This window comes from Spinacia oleracea, chromosome 6 (assembly GCF_020520425.1).
Source record: "Spinacia oleracea cultivar Varoflay chromosome 6, BTI_SOV_V1, whole genome shotgun sequence".
In the NCBI taxonomy this organism is placed as follows: Eukaryota; Viridiplantae; Streptophyta; class Magnoliopsida; order Caryophyllales; family Amaranthaceae; genus Spinacia; species Spinacia oleracea.
The window spans coordinates 131,357,111-131,381,777 of NC_079492.1; the positions used below are offsets into that span (position 1 = coordinate 131,357,111).

General features: G+C 36.3%; 2 protein-coding genes across 3 annotated transcripts; both read left to right on the top strand.

Annotated features, from left to right (window-relative positions):
* The first annotated feature begins 1,034 nt into the window (after positions 1-1,034).
* On the top strand, positions 1,035-3,075 carry LOC110799669 (60S ribosomal protein L13a-4). Its single transcript, XM_022004953.2, has 4 exons — positions 1,035-1,434; positions 1,942-2,058; positions 2,189-2,276; positions 2,732-3,075. The coding sequence occupies exons 1-4, from the start codon at positions 1,163-1,165 to the stop codon at positions 2,873-2,875; spliced, it is 621 nt and encodes a 206-aa protein (XP_021860645.1). The 5' UTR covers positions 1,035-1,162; the 3' UTR covers positions 2,876-3,075.
* A 16,245-nt stretch (positions 3,076-19,320) lies between these two features.
* Positions 19,321-24,213, top strand: LOC110799675 (probable LRR receptor-like serine/threonine-protein kinase At5g48740). Of its 2 annotated transcripts, XM_022004959.2 has the most exons (16): positions 19,321-19,571; positions 19,886-20,429; positions 20,503-20,954; positions 21,039-21,156; positions 21,237-21,305; positions 21,399-21,467; positions 21,558-21,626; positions 21,715-21,786; positions 21,874-21,942; positions 22,037-22,269; positions 22,370-22,575; positions 22,664-22,790; positions 22,876-22,944; positions 23,055-23,244; positions 23,331-23,466; positions 23,678-24,213. In XM_022004959.2, the coding sequence occupies exons 1-16, from the start codon at positions 19,493-19,495 to the stop codon at positions 23,894-23,896; spliced, it is 2,721 nt and encodes a 906-aa protein (XP_021860651.2). In that variant the 5' UTR covers positions 19,321-19,492; the 3' UTR covers positions 23,897-24,213. The 2 variants fall into 2 exon arrangements, 1 of the variants encoding a protein (XP_021860651.2); XR_008924331.1 differs by lacking the exon at positions 23,678-24,213 and having other exon boundaries at positions 23,138-23,244; positions 23,331-23,348.
* Positions 24,214-24,667: the final 454 nt, after the last annotated feature.

Here is a 24,667-nt window from a genome sequence, read left to right on the forward strand (position 1 = left end):
CATTGAATTGGAAGATCTCAAGTGATGTATTCATCAGGGGGAGAAAATACGCGTTGCACTCTTTTTCCCTTATCCATAGTTTTGTCCCATTGAGTTTTCGTGGTAAGGTTTTTAACGAGGCAACATCCCAAGCGTATTATGATGAGTGTTGTACTCTTTTCCTTCACTAGGTTTTTATCCCGCAGGGTTTTCTTAGTAAGGTTTTTAATGAGGCATCATCTCATGTAAATTAAAGGGTCATTGTATTATTTTAGATAATGGACATCCAAGGGGGAGTGTTATAAATATATATTGTGGATGCCCATTATACCCATGACATCCTTATCCTAAATAATGTACGTATGTGTACATATTATGTTGATGGGAATAAGATTATAACCGTCCGTTTCTCTCTTCCTCTCTCTCCCTTTCTCCCTATTTTCATAACAGGAGTAGTATTTTGGACCAAACGTTGGATTATTCATAGTAGTATATGGTTATAAATAAAATTTATGGTTTGATAATAATAAATAATAATAAATAACGACAATATTAAAAGTTTAGAAAATTTAATTATTTAGTTTGAACTATTGATAAAATTGAGTAATTTTTCGGTTCGAAGTGATTTTGGGTCTTCGAATTAGATCGATTTTGGGTTGATGTAAATTTTACAGTTATTTTGGTTCGGGTTACTTCGGCACGGATCGATTCGAGAATCGTATTATTCTGGGTTAAATCAATTCCAGGTCGAATTCGATTTCGATCCAGATCAATTTAGATACTGGGTTGATTTCGGGTCGTCGTTTGGAGTCAAGATCGGGTATGGGGGCATGTGATCCGTACACCAGCCATAGCCCAAGATTTAGATGTACGGCCATGACTTGGGGTTAAGTATAGATTACGTACTCGCTGGCCTACACTTTAGCCCAAACTCATGTACCATAATTTCAGACAGTTAGGTTTACTCTTTCATCAATAAAAGAAAAAAGAAAATAATTTTTATAACTCTAGTTGGGTTTAAAAAGCCCAACCATCACAACCCAAAACAACACAGCAACCCTCCTTCATTTTCCCTAAATATTCAGCCACATATAAATACCTTGCAAACCCTAAAATCCTAAAGCCCTCTTTACATTTTCGCTGCTTCCGACTGAGAGGAGAGAGAAAAACTCAGAGAGTAAAAATGGTGTCTGGTTCAGGAATCATGGCGAAGAGGGTAGTCGTCGACGCCCGCCACCATATGTTGGGCCGTCTAGCCTCCATTGTTGCCAAGGAGCTTCTCACTGGCCAGCGAGTTGTGGTGGTTCGTTGTGAAGAGATCGCTCTTTCCGGTGGTCTAGTTAGGCAGAAGATGAAGTATCTTCGCTTTCTCCGCAAGAGGATGAACACCAAGCCTTCTCACGGCCCCATTCATTTCCGCGCCCCTTCAAAGATCTTCTGGCGTACCGTTAGAGGGTATACTTTCTCTTTCCTCTATATTTTCCTGTTTATTTTGATATTAGGATTTTGTATGCTTCGATCTAGTTAATTTTAGGTTTTCCTTGGTTGTTTTTTTGGTGATAGATAGTTAATTTAAAGGGCAATGCATCAAAATTGTGGATTTTTCACCTAATTTGTGTTTCAGAATTGCACTGTCATTTCCCCCTTTTTAATTGAAGTATGATATGTTAAAAAAAGCATTATTCAATGTTTAGCCGTTTCGGTGAAACTATTAAAACTCGAATGTTGATTTATAATATCAAATGAATATTCAATCGAAATGCTGTACCGAACTGCTGATGGGATGTTTGAGTAAAAACTCGAAATTTGAAGTTTTTGCTTGCTTTCATCTTCGTCTACTACAAGAAATATAAACAATTAATAATTTAACTAGTCTTCTACGTGCTTATATTCTTCAGCAAGTACTAATTTAACTGTTTTTATGTAGTATGGTTCCTTAATTATGGAAATGTTTATGTGCAGTATGATTCCTCACAAGACCAAGAGAGGAGCTGCTGCATTAGCAAGGTTGAAGGTGTACGAGGGTGTTCCCCCACCATACGACAAAATCAAGAGGGTGGTTGTTCCTGATGCTCTCAAGTGAGTTGGGTTTTTTTCCAGATGTTCCGATCATCGTTAATTATGTTGCCCTGTGGGTTTTCTATGTGAGAATGTATGTTTCAGATAATATTATATTGGGAATAAGTGATAATTTTTTTGGTTAATGCAGGGTGTTGAGGCTTCAAAAGGGCCACAAGTACTGCTTGCTCGGCCGTCTATCCAAGGAAGTCGGGTGGAACCATTACGACACCATCAGGGTATGTATATCCTTGTTTTTTGTTTGTACTCTGTAGTAGATAGTAACTTGTAGCTGAGCTTTGTTTAAATAATCGTGATATTCTTCATAATAAGTGGAATATGTGAATGTGTTTTGTTTCCTACCCTGTAGATATTAAATTCTACTTCGTATATGAAAAAAGCTGAATTGATTATGTGTTATAGCTTATGCTTAGATATTTTAGAAATCCACTGTATCTGTGAATATGATCCTATTTGAATATACATCTTTTTGGTGAAAGAGTTAATTGATTTTTGAACTTGTTTATTTATATGTCCAATTAATCAACTGGGAAGTCTGGGTTTACTACATGAATCTAAACTATACTACATGAACCTGTCCAATACTCACTTGCTGAACTAGAATATAGTAGTCTAGCAGAACCTTGTTAGAAACTTATCCTAATTTTGAGCTAATCATTTTCTTGACTTGCAGGAACTCGAGGAGAAGCGAAAGGAAAGATCAAAGGTAGTCTACGAGAGGAAGAAGCAGCTCATCAAATTGAAGGCGAAGGCTGAGAAGGCTGTGGAGGAGAAGCTTGGATCTCAGCTAGAAATTCTTGCCCCAGTCAAGTACTGATGATAGGAGTTTTTTGCCCCGGTTTTGTTTATTCTAGACAAGTAGAGTTTTGTTTTATGGTCTGCTACTTTGTGCACTCAAGTCATCATCTATGCTATACTTTTACCCTAGCTTTCGTTTGCATTGGAATTAATTTTAAAATTTTGTTGGGCCTTTGCGATGGATCTACATATATGTGATTTGCTCATGGAGTTTTGGCATCTTTTCAATTAGCACATCATGTTGTTTCTGCACCTCTCAAAGCGTTTAAACCATTTTCATTTGTTGCACTTGGAGTTGTGATTTGATGTTCTATAATTTTGTTGTTGGCCGGATGGTAGCGATTCCTTAATCTCATTGGCCATGTTTGGTAAAAGTATTTTGACGAGTGTGTAGCAGTTTGTGGCCAATTTAGAGGTTTGACAAGTTGAATTCCTTGTTTGTTTGGACTTTGGAAGATGGTTTCAGCGTTTCAAGATAAGGATTGTATTACCCACCAAATCAATCAATTTAAATCTTAGGGCCTTTTCGGCATCATTTCCAATTTTCAGTTTTCTGTTTTTAAAAAACTGAAAACTGATTTCAGTTTTGGTTTTCTAATTTCCTAAAACTGTTTCAGTTTTATTTTCCACTTAACTAAAAACTACGGAGTAATATGTTTGAGTTCCCTTGTCTCTTCCAATCCAGAATTTGGTATTTCCTTCACACATTCAGTATTATACAACATATACGATAAATTCCTGTTTTCAGAAACTCGTAATTACAACCACCATTTATTGGGATTACCTTTTCGCCTGTATTATCAAATTAACCAAAACTCAAAATGTCCGATTGAACCCAACCTAATTTATGAACAATTATGTATTGTGAGAAGGGAACAAAAGAAGAATAAAAACACCAAACCTAACACAATTCCTCAAATGAAAGAACTGATGGATAGATATAGAATTGCTTTAGAATTTTTTTCAAAATTTCTTCTAAAGAACAGAGATGGATAGAGATGAACCCAATTTATCAACAAAAATTTTCAGTTCAATGAACAAGAAATATGAAACGATATAGAACATGGGTATGATTTCAAGGGGAGAAAAAGAGAGAGAAAACAAGGGAAGAAGAAGAGGAGAAGTCTCCATAGCTGTACTAGATTCAACCTCCAATCTTGAATCTTAAGAATAATAGGAGGGTATGAAGACAGGATCCAAGATGGAGATCGGAGATGACGGAGAGAGAGAGAGCGAGACTTTGTGGGCAAAAACCGAAACAGGACTTTCAAAACCACTTTTAGTGGTTTCGGTTTTTCCGCTTCCGTTTTATCAAAAACCCTTGAAAATTGTTTTATTCAACGCTTTAGCCGAACAACTTGGTTTTGGTTTTTTTGATTAAAAAATGAAAAAATGGAAAACCACAGTAGTCCCGAACATAGCCTTAGTGTTTTCATGTTGGAGCCTGTCAACGAAAACACTGGGCTATACAACTTTCAGGCCTACAAAGAGGGGTCGGTTGGTAAAATATAATGGTTGTTGGCTTCAACTCGGTAATAAAACACTCCATCCGTTCTTGAAGTTGTTCTTTAAATATTGTACCACTTCACTTGGGATACATATTCTCGATAATCTTATATTTCCTCTTAATCTTTAAATATTGTACCATGTTGACTTTATGCTTTCTGATATATATATACTTTGACTCTTAATATACGAATTATTTATTTATGTGCAAGTAAAATTTATAAAAATCAATATTGGGTTATTACAAAGAATCATAAACAATAGTCAAGAAAATTGTGTACAAAGCTCATCTAAATAAAAATTAGAACTTGTATTGTTTGCTACTAATATTGGGAAGTGAGTACTGCGTTTTTAGTGTATAATTTGATGCATTTTTGTAATTCATATTTACTCGTAATCTTAAAAAGAGGATTTGCGTGTTATTTGCGTATTTTTACCAAATACTCCATTCGTATTTTAAAGAGGGATATATTTTTCACCATTAGCTCATTTAGAACATAGGTAATGTATGAACTGGGTATTTGGTTATTCTAGAATTACTGTTTTGTAATTGGGCTGTTATTGAATTTCCTGACTTGCACAGAGTTTTAGGAGTTTTTCTTTGACAATGTTGGAAATTATAGTGATTTCCTCACCTTTTATTTGCATTTTATATCGTGGCTTGGCATTTTTTAATTGTAGTAATCATGAATCCTGGAAATTGGGAAGTTCATTTAGATGCTTCCTTCCTGTATTGTCCTGAATTGTTAATAGGAGAAATCAATATAATTTTAGGCTTTCTGTAACTTGGCTCCTAGCCTATTTCTTTCCCATATTTGGTATTTCAGACTTATGGTTAAAAAATTTAGCCTGTCTCTCCCTCTTCTTATCATGAAGTGTTGAGCGTTTCCTAGAATGTGTTGGGCGTTTCCTAGGTTGAAGTTTTTTTAAAATAGTTGCTAATTTTGCCATGATTGAATGTATTAGATATTCTGGTTCTATAACTTACAAGTGTGTTAATATTTTGGGAAATTTGCTTTAATATATTGAACATTGAGCTCTTAACTGGATCTGTGTGCATTTATCAAGTAACAAACTTGATGTTGAACCATTCCTTTTGCTGATGTTGCAAACTTAGAGGAACTACAGACTAAATCGAGAATATATATCCCAAGTGAAGTGGTAGAGCAATGATGGGATGTCTTCATTCATTTCACCTGCAGTAGTGCCATTGATGTGCTCTCATTACTGCTTGAACAATTATTAGCAATTGGCGTCCCTGGGGATTTCATTTCACCTGATCAATTACACACTCAAATGGGTTAAAGCAGCAAGGCAGAAACAAACTATTTTATATGTTTAGTTACTTTACTTTGGTACTAAGATTTTGAATTTTAGTCATATAAGCGCATGAATATTAAATTGTTTTACTATTTAGGGACGTTTTTTTTTTAGATGAACTCTGCGCATATTACTCCGTATTTGTGATGATTAATTGTAATACTACAATTTTATATAATCTCGCACGCATTGCGTGCATATAAAACGAGTGTCTCGTATTGAAATATGGAATCATTTGCTTTAAAAATAATGAGTAATTTTAGAGTTCTATATTGGACGAAAATGAAGATTGAGATATCTAAGATCGAAGGCCAAAACTAATATCTGTTTTTTTAAGGGAAAATCAATATCTTATTTGGTTTTATAAATTATTAATTACTTCGACCTTGCACAATAAATTTTAGGTTGCTTAGTTACTGAAATAAAATAAGTACTTCAGCAGGTTTCAATATACTATAACTAAATACTCATCTGATTTTAATTAGCTCTTATTGAGCTTAAAATTAAAAAGGAAATGACCGGTTTACATTTATGTAGCCTAATAGATGTAATCGGCTCATAGAAAAAGAATTCTCAACCTTCGGAACCAAAGTTTTTCCATGGGTGCTACATACACCGTACCAATAGAATATTTTAATCCAGAACATTCTTTTTTTGTTAGTTATGTGATGCAAATCGATTGTGAAAAGTAGTACACGTGATTAGGTAATATATTGCGAGCAAAATAATAAAAGTAAAATACATTATGTGTTAACTTTTTTTTTTTTTTTTTACATTGGTACCACAATTTAGATTTTCCGTCATGTGAGGGCATGAGTATTAAATTGTTTCATTATTTATATGTCTGATTCACGTTGAGTTCGATGATGTCTAGTTCATTACATGAACTTTGTAAATATTTTTTCTTGCCTATTATTTGTGGTGATTAACTTAATAACACACATGAATCACGTGCATATAAGATTAGTTAATACGATAAAGTAACACATTTCCCAATACAAATGTCAATGGCCTTATATACACGCGATACGTATGAAAATAAATTAAAATGTCAAATAATGTTATTACATCTAATGGTAAGGAAAATCAATAATCAATTTTTTTAAAAATATAAAGAAAAAATATTCCAGAAATGGTTACTAAGAACATGATCCTCGTTGTACAAATGCATACCTTTAGCCATTTTGTATTTGGCTCTTGCTTTCAGCTCAGGTATTATTCCATCTTCTCTTTAGTTTTATACGGAGTACTTGTTTTACATGTACGCCATGTGTATGTACATCAATCATACAATAGAGATCACACGTCTATAATTAGATGACTATAATTAGATGACTATTATATATTGCATTGCCTATTGGTTATATATACATGAGTTTTTCCTATTTCTTTACCACGAAAAATCAAAGAGCCTTCTTTAAAAAAAAAAAAAGAAAAAGCAAAACAACATTTTAGAAATGGCAATAAACAACAAATGCATACCTTTGGCCATTTTCTGCTTGGCCCTTGTTTTGAGCTCAGGTATTATTACATCTTCCCTTTTTGTTTTATAGTAATCCTACATGCATGTAATGTGTGCGATGATCTTGCCATATCAATATTTATTTTATTTTTTACTTTTATGGGTTGCACTAGACCTGATCAAAGGGTGGGTAGGATCGGGCCGCGACAAAAATATGCAGCCTATTATGTCTGTCCAGGTTAAACCAAATTTTAGGTTGATTTTTTATGCCAAAAACTCGCTATTTTGAGTCAAAAAAAACGGATTTATGGGGCCAACATTTCCGGCTGGACCAATTTATAAATAAAATTGTAGCTTATGAGTTGCTCAAAATCCATCCATTTTTTTTAAAACGGGCCTAAAAATCTACCCTAACCAGCTATATTTTTGGTTGAATCATCGGGCCCGACTCAAGATCAGGTCTAAGTTGCATTATATTATAATTCTTAATTGTTTAAATATACAACCTAATTGCTTTTTATTTTTTGGGTTGGCTGTGATGATTGATTAGTCGTGGAAGTTGAAGCTGACAGAGCTGAGTCACTTATTTGTAAGGGAGGACCTAATCCATGTACTGATTCTGTACTACCAGCTTGTGACCAGAATTGTAAGAACATATATGGTACTACTGTTAGTGGTCGATGTTTCGCACGTGTCCCAAGAGCAACTCCTGCTTGTTGCTGTGCTCTTCCCGCCAAATAAAAACTTATACCAAATACAATTACTGTCAGTCTTCTGTTTTCTTTTTACGAAAATGATAAAGGTCGCAACACGCGACCTTTAAGCCGTGTCACAATGATGACATGGCATGCTTATGTGTCATGATTTAAATTGGAAACTAAAATATTTAACTTATATAATTTATTATACATATTTCAAAAAAGGTAAGAAAATTTTAATATTCTAATTTGTTTCTTTTTTTATATCGATTAACCTATTTACATATTTTCATAGTAAAAATATTGAATTGATAGTAAAAATATCCTGATGACACATAGCCTACGTGGCGCCTATATGTACCAATTAAACTGCGACACGTAAGATTGTGACAACTAAATGTTGTCGCAACTTGCGACCTTTATCATCACCCTTCTTTTTAATATTTTTTGCCTAATTTATAAATTATTGGACCTTGTTGGTTCATTAGTTATGCTAATTAGGGCTTTAGATTAATTCACATCAAATGTTAATGTTTATTTGCGAATCTATCGTACATCTACACAAAGTCATTTGCTTTGTAAATATATCCTACATTTTTTTAAGTAACAAGGTAATGTTTACTTAATTCACATCAAATGTGTTATGGTGATTTGTGAATCTTTTGTGGTATATAAAATTGTACATAGTACCTATTAATTTTATTGAAAATCTTGAATATACTAATTATTTAACATTTTTATTAATTATTACCCACATATAAATTGTCCTATATCGGACAAAGAGGGGAAAAAAAATACCGCTTTATAATTATGTGGAGTTGCCTACCAATTGGTTTGAGGCTCTCGTAAGAGATTGAAACTCTCCTACTCCGATCCTTATTGGTTCGCCCACAACAATTTTCTATTCTAACGTATTTAACACACAACAATATAACACAATCAAGGGCAATATTGAGTTATATATAGTTTTAAAAATTAATTTACAAGTTAATTTGGAGTGAAACAAAACGTATTCTCTCTATTTTTGAATATTCTGTGTAAGGTAGACCTGATCAAATTGCGTGCCGGGTTCGGGATAGACTACGAAAAAAATCGGCCCACTATGTCAGGCCGGGACAGGCCGAAAATGTAAGCCCAAAATCCGCTATTTCAGGCCAAAAATAATGGGCTTTTCGGGCAATTTTCAGGTCGGACCAAATTTATAACTAATATTGTAATTTTGAGTTACCCAAAGTCCACTCAGAAAATAAAAACTTCGGGCTGGGCCCGAAAATTGGGCCTAAATATTCTGCCCAAACCCCCTATTTTATCGGGCGGGGTCGGATCGGGTTAGCAGGTCGGTCTCATGATGGTCAGGTCTAACAAAAAGCCCACTTGGCTAAATACAACATAAATCAGACCTCTCTCTAAGGTGTAAACCTCTTGATGGTCCAAGACCCGACCCATTATAATAAAGGCCCAACAACATTTATTATACAAACATTACAAAAAATCCGCCCTAGTTCACATATATACCTGTGAGGGGGTCGAAAATTCCCTCTTCTGGATGTGGCAAACATATTAAGTAAATAGGGACTAACTGTTGGCGTTAGCCTCTTTTTACTAGTCTTTAGGAGTCGTCATTCAGTTTTAAAAAACTAAAAAAATCCGGTTATCGTGACATGCCTGGAGTGCAAACATGTGTGATTCGCGACGACCATAGATTCCCTTGTGATCCCTGGTGTGGAGATCGCTCACCGTACATCCAGCGAAGCAGAGATTGAGAGTTCGGGAGACGTTTACTAATACAGGGAGTGCCCAACATTAGCCCACGCGGTGCGGTCCTTACTAGTTCAATTGTGACGATGATGGGACATATGCTACATTACTACTCTTGATTGATTTTATTGCACATATATTACTAAGTAGATATCAAGATGTTGATTTAGATTGATTAAAGGGGCTTAACAATACCGTTTTGTCCAAGAATTATCTGATTTAGGCGTGGGCAATATAACAGATTTAAAGTTAGCAAATTTATATGGTGGGGAAAGCAATAAAAATATAATTCATGTTACAGCAAAGCGCAGTCTTTACTGCGGTTCTCAAGAACACCTACCACTTGATTTTGCTAGCTTTCCGTTTGGTTTTAGAACTTTCCGATGTCTGACTGATTATGGGGCAAGATTCTTCCAGAGTTTTGAGTATTTTAGGCTTAAGGATAGTGTTTAGGTTTTAGAAGCACTTCGACAGTATTCAGTGATCAGGCGGTCGTGCGGGCAGGGTATGCTTAACAGTGTGTTAAAGGGGCAGACACACGAATCGGGACTTAGAAAAGTTCGGTCAATACTCAAGTTTAAGGGTTTAAGGTTGGAATTGTTGTGTTATTTTCCGGTTTTCAGAGGCCCTATTTATAGCAAAATAGGCCAGAATAAGATAAAATTTGGGAATGAGAATTTTCCAACTGAGATTTGCTGAGCGCTAGAAAATTCCAGCGCTTGGATCAGGAGCGCTGGTTATTTCTAGCGCTGGACCTTTGTGCGCCAGATTTGTTGTGGTGACAGCTGGATAATTTTATCTTTTTGCGTGATTGTATAAGAAGCAAACTGCAGCGCTGGAATTATTCAGTGCATATGGTTTGAGCGCTAGAATTTTGTGACGCTCACTCTTCCAGCGCTGGAAAAATTCCAGCGCAGGTGTTTTACTTCACTATTCCAGTCTTATCGGTTTTTTACCGAATTTCATCACGTTTTCTATCCTTTAGGAACATGAGTTGGACTGCAACTCTTAGTCCTTACCTAATGGTGAATCGTAAGGCAATTCAAATACTTAGATATTTTATCTTACGTGGTTACTATTTTAAGCAGCGTTTTAAGCATAGAAGTTACTACTCCCTCCGTCCCGGAATACTTGACCTGTTTTCCTTATCGGGCCGTCCCTTAATACTTGACCTGTTTCTAAAAATGAAAATATTCTAAAAATATTATATTATTTCTCACTCCACCCCTATTAACCCACCTACCCCCTACTCCATACAAAAAATAATTAAAAATTCAACCCCTACTCTCCCCCAACCCCACCTCTTAACCCACCTCCCACTAACTACATTAAAATAATACCCCACTATCAACTATTACCTATTAAATTAAATAAGTCAATTCAAGTCCCTTAAACTCTGTGCCGGTCAAACCGGGTCGAGTATTCCGGGACAGAGGGAGTATAAATAACAGTTTTTAAAAATGGAAATGTTGTTTACAGGATTATCAGTCAGTCAGGGATCGTTCGCCGCATACTTAGGAACGCTTAGTCAAGCGGTGTTCTGTTTCATCATCGAACACACAGTGTCGGGCCTAGGGACAAATGTAGGCGTCTACAGTTAGCCCCCCACTTTGATTGAGTCTGAGCCAGACGAAAATCAAAGTTTTGGTAGATAGAATGCGTCTAGGACCTAGCTTGGTTAAAACTAAGTTCTGACGAAGGTCTCACGAGCCCCCGAGTGATAACATTTGACTGAAGGGTCATCACGGGAAATGCCAATATTTCCCTCACGAGTCATTGGGAACTTACTGACCTGACCAGTCCTCTCACAGAGTCATCGAAGACGTTCAACTTTGATAGATAGAGCTTTTCGAAAACGGACACTTAACTTTGATTTTTCGGGAATGAAATGACATTTTTTAGCAACGAATGAATAAACCTTTAAAAATTGGACATTTTTAAGCAAGGAATGAATAAACCTTAAAACTTTGACATTTTTTAGCAATGAATAAACCTTAAAACTTTGACATTTTTTTAGCAAGGAATGAATAAATCTTAAAACTTTAAAGAATATCTCATTTTTCAAAATACGATTTTTTTTGAAAACGAGTCCTATTATTTTTTGAATAAAATAACCGTACCTAGGTGGTTTACGGCGGTTCCAGATACAGTTGCCTGTCAGTGGGACACTGAATATAAAATTTTGAAAAACCGTTACTTTTCCACGGGAAGCGAAACGGAAAGAGTATATGCGGTTATTTGATAAGAATTGGGATGGATGGCCCAACATTTTGTCCGAGTGGAATAAATGTGCGTTGGAATTTTCCAGCGCTTGATTTTGAGCGCTTAAATTTTCCAGCGCTTGACTTTGAGCGCTGGAAATTTCCAGCATAGGTTCTCTTTAAATTCGAGCAGTTCAGGATTTCTTACTCCTTGTTTGTGGACAAGTACAAGGGGAAGGGTATGTCTTACTCCTTGTTTGTGGATTTCTTAGCCACGGGTCGTCGTCTGGTGCTTCCGCGAGGAGGTATGCTCGCGAGTTCTACTTGCTGTTTTTGAGTTCGACTATTTTATTGAACCATTCTGATAGGGTGGTCCCTTGGCTGATCCCGTTGGTCAACGACTTGTTTGAGTTAGGTTCGTACTGCTGGGGCGAGGCAGCCTATGCAAACCTGATGAGCCATATGGGTGTGGCTGTACGGGTCTTGGACGGTCCAGATAGGCCCATGCGGCCCATTTCTCTGTGTGACGTGCCGCGACTCCTTGAGGTACGTACTTGATATTACCGTTTAGGATTGCCAAAGGAGTTGGATACTCTTGCTCATATGTTTTTATTATTTTTCTTTTGCAGTTGTGGGCTTTTGAGCGCTTGCCCTTCTTTGCTCCTCGGTCCGGTAGAGTGGCCGGGGGTTACCCTGCTGCCTTTTGGTGGGGCACTGCAGGGAAGCTGAAGAAACGCCAAACGATAAAGAACTTCAAGGACATGATTGCAGCTGAAGAAACGCCCAACGATAAAGAACTTCTTATATCTTTTTATGCGAGTACTTGACCTGTTTGTTTTTTATTCTTTGCAAACAGGTGAGCTGGTCCTGCTGGGCCGGACTGGAGGCGACCAAGGAGTTGAGAGAGGCCGGGCTCCAGTCTCGGTGTCGGATCTTGTACCAGGGTCCGAGGGGTCCTGCCTGGTTCTTGGGGAGCGGGTACTCCGGCAGACTACAGAGTTTATCCGGGTTCCCCGGTTGCCTCCTTCGAGCATGCTGCGCCCTACGGGCATCCTTGTTAACCGTCGGGCAGTGTTGCAGCAGGGTATGCCTGCGGGCGACTTTGTGCTGCTCGACCACAACTATGCTGAGTTTGTGCAGCTCCGTATTTTGCTTCCGCCTATCGTCGAAGTACGTACGTGTAATCTTGTGATTTTATTGATATGCACGTAAGTTCTTCCGGCTGTGTTTTGACTTATTTGTCTGTGTTGTAGCCTGAGCCCACTAATCTTGGCGGTTGGGTGCCACCAGATTGCTCGATCCGCTATACCACGGCGGGCGGATCCAGGATCACAAAGGATGTGCTTGTGATTCTTAACTAGGACGGACCCGATCCGTTTTCCTGCGGATGTCCGCGTGGTATGTTATTTATTTTCCTGCTAGCCATACTTATTGCTTAGAATTGCTAACACTTTTCTCGGTCAGGTACCTGCTAGGATGGTCAACCAGGTGGTGCGCGTAGTCAACCGGCTAAAACACGCGTTGTCCTCAGCTCGGGCGGCTCTCTCTTGTAGAAACCCGGGCTCGACTCAAGTATCGTGCCTGTTAACTTTGCTTTATTTAGTCAGTCTAGTTATGTATGTGCTGACTCGTGTCTGGACTTTGCAGATTGGTGTTCCATAGGTCTGTGTGCCGGAGCAGATGCGGACCCCTCGGGGGGATCGTCATTCGTTTGAGGGCGACCGTGATGCCTCCGGATCACCTGCTAGGCTGCGCTTTTCGGATGTTGGTTCGGGTCAGAGGCCCATGCAACCGCCGATTGGGCCTAGGATGAGCTATGGTGGGCCGTTCGGAGTGCCTCCGTCTCAGATGGGTTGGCAGGCCCCTTCGTTCCAATCGTTTCAGACCGGCTGGCAGCCTCAGTCATTTCAGCAGCCTTCCCGTCCCGGGTGGGTGCCCGCGACACAGACGCAGAGCTGGGACTCTTCTTAGTTCGAGACTTTGTTCGGTGGTCCGCAGGGTTCGTAGGGTGCTGGCACGAGTGACGGTGCTCATGGTGATGAGGATGAGCCTCAATAGGTCGGGTACATGTATTTCTGATTTGGACATGTATCATTTTTCGTATACGCTACAGACTTGTATATATTGTTGCATTTCTTGCTTTTAGTTTATTTTGTTCGTCTGAGCATGCATCGATTTTTGCGAAAAACGGGCCATTTTTTAGTATTTTTGCCTTTAGCCGGAGGTATTGCCTTTTCAGGTATACCAACTCACCTAAAAAAAAAGAAAACGGAAAACAAATAACAAGAAATGATGCGCTTTAAGTTTTAGGGCCAACAATGCTTATCAGAATCCGAGTTAAAGTAAAATTCTTATTTAGAAACGAGCTCGAGTACAGAATTTTATGAAAATATTACAATCCTAGATGTCCTAGAATAGGTAGTCTTATAACAGAGTTTACATAAGATTAGGAACTTAATTGACCCTGAGAATCGAAATCTGTGTGGCTAATGGAGTTTATGCCGATTTAAGTTGCCAATGCTCAATTTGACCATCAACAACCATTGCTCCTTACCTGTTTCGAGGATTCTTATCTTTGGAACCTATTGGTCTTCCACGCTTCTGGCGTGCCTTAGACTCATTAACAACTTCATTTTGTCCTTCTGGGACCTCAATCTTAATTGGAGCATTCACAGCTGGTATATGTGACTTAGTCACTCTCTTTGGGTTAGTAAAAACGTCTGGCAACTGATTTGCTAAACTTTGTAAACGAATGATCTTTTTAACTTCTAGTTCACATTGCTTAGTACGAGGATCAAGATGAGACAATGATAATTCATTCCAACTAATTTCTTTATCTAGCTGTTTATTTTCTTCCCCTAAACATGGGAAAAATGACTCATTAAAATGACAATCAGCAAAACGAGCCTTAAATAAATCTCCTGTAGTTGGTTCAAGATATTTGATTATTGATGGGGAATCAAATCCAACATATATTCCCAACCTCCTTTGAGGACCCATCTTGGAGCGTTGTGGTGGAGCTATAGGGACATAAACTGCACACCCAAAAATTCTAAGATGAGATATATTTGGTTCCTGACCAAAAACCAATTGTGATGGGGAGAACTTATGATAATTTGTTGGCCTGATGCAAATCAATGTTGCTGCATGTAATAAGGGTCAATAACATAAGATAAGATAAGATAAGGGTCAATAAGTTCAGATAAGATAAGATAAGACAAGGGTCAATAAGATAAGATAAGATAAGATAAAATAAGATAAGTCTAGGATTAATAAGATAAGATAAGATAAGATACACTACAAGAATTTGTATCTTTAACGACAACCTAATTACGACGGGTCAAAAATCCCGTCACAAAAGTCTTTTGCGACGAGGCTAACAACGAAACAAAGACGGGAACAACCGTCGCAAATGTCTTCTACGACGGGTTAACGACGAGATTTTCCATTAACGACGACCCCCTTTTATGACGGGTTTGCGACAGGAAATCCTGTCATTAATCAACGATTATTGGCTTTTAGCGACGGGATTTTCTGTCATTAATGGTACAATTTTTTGTAGTGATAAGTGAAATTCAGGTGAAGAGAACACTACCTTACATGCACGCAATGCGTGCAATATTAAATTGAAACGCCACATTGTGTTATTGCATCTAATAACCTCGAATAATAAATAAGAAAAAGTATCCATAAAGTTCCTCTAAACAAACATTTCACTATTGTAAGTATTGTGATTTATTTTTTATGCGCATATAAGATGAGGTCACTAATTATATAATAAATATATTAGGGAAAGCATTATGTCTATTTTTTTTATATATAATCTCAATAAACCTCATTCCAAGCTAAATATAATCATAACAATCCACATTCGCATCAACTCATAGCCACTAATCTCCGTTATATGCCAATTGCCACCCAAACACCGCCTCAACTTTTAAAAATAAAAAGAAATCCAAACCCCAAATTAACATGTTTAAAATTTGTTTGCTTTTGAATATGTATAGTTGTTCACTGGTAGACCCAAAGAAAAAAGATATAGGACATAAATAGTAGTGTCTTAAGTTAGTCATTTGTTTCTGGCAATTGTGAGATCAACAATACACTACAAGAAATTGTACTATTAACGACGGGAAATCCCGTCGCAAAAGGCCAATAATCGTTGATTAACGACGGGATTTCCTGTCGCGAACCCGTCATAAAAGGGGGCCGTCGTAAATAGGAATCCCGTCGTAAATCCGTCGTAAAAGACATTTGCGACGGTTATTCCCGTCCTTGTTTGGTTGTTAGCCCCGTCGCAAAAGGCTTTTGCGACGGGATTTTTGACCCGTCGTAAATAGGTTGTCGTTAAAGATACATATTCTTGTAGTGATATAGTATGATAATATGATGATATAGAGCAATATAAAAGAGTAGTAGCATTACTCATAACGTGATTGCACACATGTCATACAATATTACATTTTAAGCAGTATTGCACATAGAAGTACAACAATTAACAAAAAAAACTCAATAACAATATTTGCATATTAGATCATTTTTTAAAAGAAACTAGATAACAATATTGCATATTACTTCATTTTTTTAATGAGTTGATGAAAAACATGTCTTATTTGATGAAAGTTATTCGACGGTGGTTATTGAATGCAATGACGAACTATATAATATATGCATAACGATTCAAGCGTTTTAGTACAATATAGAAGACGAAACTAATTAATAAATTAAGTTCGGAGTTGCATCTCAACAACCAAAACAAACTATAGACAACAAATTATTCGAGTAGAAGAAATCGAAGTTGAAGATTAATGGTTTAAACGGAAATTTCAAAAAATACCCTCGATTTTTGCCATAATTCACCAAACTCCCATCAAGTTTCAATAATTCATAAAATACCCCTCACAAATGACTTAATACCCCAAATACCCATTCATGACATCATCATCCTCATAATCAACCAATTACGATCTAATTATCCACCTAATCCCTAATTAATTAACCCCCCTAATCCCTACTTATCCACCTAATTCTCCATCAACCCACTCATTAAACCATTAACCCGCCCATTTCTTTTTCTTTTCCCTCCCCCCCTTCCATCTTCCTTTCCTTTCTCTCTCCCCCTTCCTTCCAAAATCAAACACTCTAATAGTTAAAAAAATAAATCTAAAACAAAATTAAATCCAAAATTAAAAATAATAATAAAAAAACTAATCTCTTCTAATATATCTATTACTATATACTAAAAGACACACCCGGAATGACACGTACGTCCTTAGTATTTTTTTTCTTTTTTAAAAAAAAATAAGGAAAATTTGCGAAATACAACCTAATAAAGTTCTCTATTTGTCAATTACAACCTCAAATTTCTATTTTTGCCAATTACAACCTAGCTTAAACTTGTATATCCATTTTAAATTACAACCCAAAATTATTTTCCGGCAAAAATCACCGGAATGTGATGTCACAATGTTATTAAAAAAAAATTACATATTTTCTATAAAAAAAAAAATTTAATCAATAAATAAGAGTTAAAGCAAATAAATTAAAATAATCGAAAAAATAATTTTTTTTTACAGATATTATGTACTTCATAATTTTTTTTAATAACGTTATGACATCATCTTCCGGTGATTTTTGCCGGAAAATGTTTTCAGGTTGTAATTTAAAATAGATGTACAAGTTTAAGGTTGTAATTGGCAAATAGAGAACTTTATTAGGTTGTATTTCGCAAATTTGTCAAAAAATAATTTAATTTAAGAATCTTTTAAAATATCTGATTTCCTGATTTTTTTTTTCTTCTTATTCTTTCCTTCCCTTTAATATAATAATAGAAGTATATATGAAAAAATAAATTATGATTTCATGTATAGAATCTTATCAAATTATAATATAGAAAATCATTCCTTACAAAGTTGGTATTCTTTATCAAATTTTTATTTCTATAAATTAATTATCTATTACTTTATATTAAAAGACACCAGGAATGACACGTGCCACATACTAGTGAGTGCTTAATATTTTTATTTTTATTTTCCCGCCAAAAAGAGTTATTATATTTTAAAGAATATTATAATTCATTTTTGTTTAATATAGAAAAGCATTCCTTACAAAGTTGTTATTCTTTATCAAATTTTTATTTCTATAAATTAACTATTTGTATATATATACTCCATATATGTTACGGAGTATATAATTTATTCTTTTCAAAATATGGCGGCATATATCTTTTGTACTACGTAATACTGCCCTTTTTTTTTTGAAAAATCAATCAATACATTACTTTATTTTAAAATAATACCGAGAATAATGTGTCACTCCTTTGGGAGAGTTATTCTGGCACATTTTAATACTACCGAAATCGATAACTATAACTATCAAGCAATCAATTATTATATACTAGTCCGGGAAACAGGTCGTTTGGATCGCATTCGAATCAAGTAAGTTCGGGTCACTTTTACTTCGGTAGGGTTCGGGTATGAGTCAAAATTTTGAGAGATTTTGTATTTTGTTTTATTACATTGTATGCATTTAATAAGAATTAAAAAGCGTGAACAACAAAATTATTTAAAAACCGAAACTCGATCATATATTCGGTCTATAAAATAGGGTATCTGGACAAATATGGGTACGTGATTAGATGTTGATGCATGATCCAAAAATATGGATATCGAGTACAATAAAAAAATATTATTCTAAAAACAATTAACGGGTAACTGAACCTGATAAGCTTTTTTTTCCCCCTTTTTTCCTTCTTAAATTTTTTTGTTGTAATCTTAAAATTCTAAAATAGTAATTCGTACTAATCATTCAAATAAATGGTAATTTTCTCTTAAATTCCCGTTAACACTTGATAAAATCTGTTTTTTTTTTTACTTAATGAAAAAATCCTTTTGAAAGATTAGTGTAAAATTAAAAATATATAAACAAATTATTTAATAATATCCGTGCGTTGCACGGGACCTAACCTAGTATATAAAATATAACATTTGGTATATATAGGAGTTTTATTTTAACTTAACCATTTAATAGAATCCGTGCATCACACGGTCTAAAATCTAGTATAAATCAAAATAAACAATCTACAAAAGAAATTGTATCAACGGTAATTTCTATAATAAATAGGCATGAGATGGGGCAACAAAGTTACGCAAAAGTAAGAGATGTTGAGGCTTTATTGTATAGGTAGTGAAATGTTATTTTTAATCGGATCTACCTTCTCCCAATTGTCATGCCACAATGCATGTTCGTATGTTGCAACTCGTAAGTAGTAATTAGTATTTGTCGAAAAGCTAAAAAAGATCTAGTATGTGGAATTAGCAATAGAATTTCAAGACTATGAAATTGTGATGATTATTCAACACTGCAATGATGAACAATGTACGAACTATTACGGAGTAGAATTTAATTAGAAGCAAAGGCAACAACATACTTTAACAACAATCAAACTCTTTATTATTTCGTTTTTCTCATCATTTACCGCGTTTATACATTTCAATTTATTTTTCCCCCTCACCTCTAAGTTTCTATCAATGGTGCAAACTCTCATCATTTACTTGGTTCGTCGGTTCTTCACTCCACTATAACAACTGTCACCATTTCTTTCATTTTTTTTACAAACACAAAGCATCAAAATCACATTTTTTTCTCGACTGAATTTTGCTAAGCATCATTGTTTTCACAATCGACTAATAATGGGGCTGAGATTCGAGTTATGGGTTGTTTTCTTTTTTGTTACTGGAATTGTGGGTGTCATTTTGTGTGATCCTCAAGGTAAACCTCTTTGTAATGCCTTTTATTATCCCCTCTTAATGATATTTTTAATTCCATGGTTAGTTTACATTTTTCCTACACTTTCTAGTGTGCCTAAAAGGCTAGTATTATGGCAGGGTTTGTCAATTTTGTTACACTTGGGACCTGTTCACTGTTCAGTTCAACTGAAATTCTTTTTTCTGCTTCTTAGTTCTTACTGATCAAAGTAGTGAATACCGTTTAAAACTGATTTTTACTAATACACTAATACTAGTATAAGATTACTGATAATTCCTGTTCTAAGGTCTTGAAAATAAGAATGATGTCTGTTTCAGGTTTTCTGAGCTTATCCTGCGGGGGAACTGCAACTTATGTTAATACACTAAACATAACATGGATCCCTGATGATGATTATATCAATGTGGGTCAAACAGCCACTACAAATTATGCTGACACCACATCTTCCTCAATGAACACTTCAGTCCGAAGTTTCCCTGATGCAAGAGCGCGGAATTGTTATAAACTTCCTGTGCATAATGCATCATCTTCAGTTCTTGTTAGAGCCAAATTTGTTTACCAGAATTATGACAAGCGCAAGAGACCTCCAGCATTCACTCTTTCCCTCGGTAGAGCTATCACTGCTACAATAAACCTCTCCAAGGCTGATCCTTGGACAGAGGAATTTATATGGACAGTATCTAAGGATTATGTGCCATTTTGTTTGTTTCACATACCAAATGGTGGAGACCCTGTAATTTCTTCACTTGAACTTCGCCCTCTTCCTCGAGGAGCTTACAACAGTGGTCTGGCTGGGCCTCGGAAGAACTTTCTGAGGAAGTGTTACAGGATTAATTGTGGTTATACCAATGGGTCTCTTAGGTAATTTTCTTCCTTAATTAGTAATCTTATATGTAAGGTTTATTCTCTTATTGATCAATTTAGACATGAACAGGTACCCTTTGGATCGATATGATCGTGTATGGGATGCTGATGAAGATTTTTCCCCCTCCCATTTGTCAGTTCCTCTGTATACCAAATTTAGCCTCAATGCCTCCTTAGCAACTGAGGTGCCGCCTATGGCTGTTTTGCAAACCGCCAGACTGCTCGAGAGAAAAAATTTGTTGACATATGATCTGCCCTTAGATGAGCTTGGAAATTACTATATAGTTCTCTATTTTGCTGGGATTGTACCAGTTTCCTCCAGGTTTAACATATTGGCTAACAAAGGAATTGTTCGATCAAATTACACTGTAACCAGCAGAAACTCCAGTGTTTTACATTTCACTGTGGAACAAGTTAGGGGACTGAACATTACCCTCCAAAACATCAGCTTCTACCCTCTTATCAATGCTATCGAGGTGTTTCAGATGGTTGATTTACCTCCAGAGACTTCTTCAACCACAGGTAACGGCTGCTATTTAGTTATTATTACTCCATTCAGGAGATATCTTTTGTTAATATTTCTAAAATTATTTTGTGATTTTGCAGTCTCAGCTCTAGAGGTTATTCAGCAATACACAGGTTTAGATTTAGGATGGGAGGAAGATCCATGCTTTCCTAAACCATGGAATCATATAACATGTGATGGAAATCTTGTCACATCTATGTAGGTGAAGCCAAATTTTGAAACATACTTCCTCTGATTATACTCTGCTAATCCTGGCTGACAGTCGGCCATTTCTGTAGAGAACTATCTGGTATAAACTTGAGGTCAATCAGTCCTGCCTTTGGTGATCTGCTAGATCTCAGAATACTGTAAGTTACTTTATTGCTGTAAATCTGCTAAGGTACTAAACTACTAGCATACCTTTATTTCTTATATCAAACTGTTGTTGCTAAATGCTGCAGGGACTTGCATAACACATCACTAGCAGGAAAGCTACAAAACTTGAATGGTCTGCTACACATCGAGCAACTGTAAGCTCCAGTCAGGCAGTACGTTACTTGAATTGCTTAGTTTTTGGTGTGGTAAATGGGTATTTTTACTGCAATAACTTCTACTTGTAGGAATCTGAGTTTCAACGATCTCACTTCCTTTGGGACAGATCTGGATAGCCTGGTGAATCTTCAAGTTTTGTGAGTCATGTTAGTCCTAAACTGTAGAAAGTGATCTCCTCAGTAACTGTAATTGTCTAACACTAGTTAAGTGGTTTCTTTCTGGAAGGGACCTGAAGAATAACAGCTTACGAGGAACAGTTCCTGACGAGTTGGGAGCTTTAAAGAATCTTCATCTACTGTAAGAGATTACATTTTGCTTGATTTGGTATAATTTCCAACTTTGAGTGAACACTTTGTAATTAAAGAAAAAGAGACCATCTTTCAGGAACCTGGAAAACAATAAATTGCGAGGGCCTCTTCCGCAGTCTTTGAAGAAAGAGGATTTGTTTCTCAGGTAGGAAATTATGATGCTTTAGTTCTCTAGTTAGTTCTCTAGTGTATCAGCTTGTTGAAACCATTAATTAACCTTGAGTGTACTTGTGGTTCAGGACATCAGGAAATTTGTGCCTGTCTTTCTCTAAAAATGTGTGCAACAGCCCAGGAGATGCTCCAATCGAGGCACCTCAATTTACTGTGGTTCCTGAAAGAAAGCACAGAGGCCATATGCATATAGCCATCATATTTGGTGCAGTTTTCGGAAGCATATGTGTGGTTATGTTGATTGGTTTGTTGGTGTTTTTTTATATGAGAAAGAAAACACCAACATTAAGTAACACAGAAAGTATGTAATTCTTGATTCTGAGCTCCTATGTTCAATTCTAACGCTAATTGTAAAACGTGTCTTCTTCTTCCTAACATGCGTATTCTACTGCAATGCTCAGAGGCAGAAGCTGAAATCAGAAACTGGAATGCAGCCAGAGTTTTTTCATACAAGGAAATAAAAAAGGCAACAAATAATTTTAAGGACATTATTGGGAAAGGGAGTTTTGGATCTGTTTACCTTGGGAAGCTTCCTGATGGAAAGATGATAGCTGTGAAAGTTCGGTCTGATAATACTCAACTTGGGGCTGATTCCTTTGTGAACGAGGTTTAGTAACCCATGTATCAAGTATCATATACAATATCCTAATTGCTAAATGGAGTTTCTTATATACAAGGCTGGGATCTGTTTGTAGGTTCATCTACTGTCACAAATTAGACATCAGAACTTGGTATCTTTGGAAGGGCTCTGTCATGAATCAAAGCAGCAGATACTGGTTTACGAATATTTACCTGGTGGATCACTGGCTGACAGCTTATATGGTATGGTAGCATAATCAGAAAACTTCTACTTTACTTCCCATGGGTCTTTGAATACCAACTCTTTCACTTGGCCATGCATGGACAGGTTCAAACAGTAGGAAGTTCACCCTTAACTGGATTCGCAGGCTTAAAATTGCCATTGATGCTGCTAAAGGTATATTCTTAGTTTCTCCTATCATTTTGGAAAACTATTTCCACTCCTACTACTATCATGTTATGTAATTTGAAACAAGTACATGAGTTCCTGAACCATAATTTTTGTAGGTTTGCACTATCTGCACAATGGGAGTGAACCAAGAATAATACACCGTGATATCAAGTGCACTAACATACTTCTCGATGCACAGATGAACGCTAAAGTATCTGATTTTGGCCTATCTAAGCAAGTAACAGAAGCAGATGCAACCCATGTAACTACCATTGTCAAGGGAACTACTGGATATCTTGACCCTGAGTGAGTTTAGGCCTTTCAGAGAACATTAGTTATCAATTGCTGTAAAAATCTTGTCAAAATTGATCTAGTTTAATTACTTGTTGCAGATACTATTCAACATTACAGTTAACTGAAAAAAGTGATATCTATAGCTTTGGAGTTGTTCTTTTGGAGCTTATTTGTGGCCGGGAACCATATAACCGTCGATCTGGAACTCCAGACACCTTCAACTTGGTTTTATGGGTACATACATACTAACTGCTGTGTCCATTCTGGTTTTTAAAAGTTTGTGAAATTTCAGTTCTTTCTGAGTGTCTGGTTTATAATTTATAGTTTGCACTAACTCACTTGCATCTAGACTTGACCCGAAACTCAACCTAAAACCCAGAGCTGGACTCCTAGGGGTCACATGCTTAATGAATCTAATGTCACCCTGGTTGGCTCTTATGTGCAGGCCAAACCATTTTTGCAAGCGGGAATGTTTGAGGTAGTAGATGATAACCTGGTGGGAGACTTTGACATGGAGAGTATGAGGAAGGCGGCTACTATTGCTTCAAGGTGTGTTGAAAGAGATGCATCGATCAGGCCTAATGCAGCTGAGGTACTACAAGAGCTTAAAGAATCCTACAGCCTTCAGCTTGCATTTCTCGCTTCAAATGGACAAGCTAGCTAATTAAGTAATTAAGACCTTCAGTTTTATGATGCAACAGTATGCTTCATAATATGGAGCTTCTCTATTTTTTAGAGAGAAATTTAGTAATTTATGGTGCTGGTTTGAACAGATACATATTTATATCTGGCTGAAGGATTTTGAAAGATACTAAGATAGAATACTGTTGTAAAAGAAGTATACCTCGATTAGGAAAAGAAGAAAGACAGTTTTTTTTTTTTTTTACCACATTGTCACGAACAAAGAATACATTTGTTTTTCGAACAACAAAAAATACTATACGAATTAATTTGTCTCATTACAAATTACTTCTGGTTCTACCTCTATTTCTACCGTTTTTTTGTAACAGTTAACTACCTCTGTTTCTGTCACACCACCAATTTTTAAGATTTTAAGCTGTGCTTTAGTCGGTTATTTATAAATTTCAAGGAAGGAGAATCGGTTTCCTAGTTATAACTTATACTTGGTGATGGACTGGATATCAGTACCAACTTCGTGAGAATCAGGGGTTAGCCTAGTGGTTGAAAGTCCTCCTTCCACCCTTGTGATAGGGGTTCGATTCTCACATTTTGCAAGAGAACCCCATATTCCCCCCTCTTTGCAAAGGAAGCTTCATAAAAAGTACCAACTTCCTCAAATGAGGCTTTTAGCTAGGCAAGGTAAAAGGGTCAGATGTACAAAACTTTGTTCTTACATATAGAGAGATTGTTTCCATTAAAACCTTGTTTTAAATGGCATGAATTAGCCACTCTTCACATAAATGAGGAGTGCAGA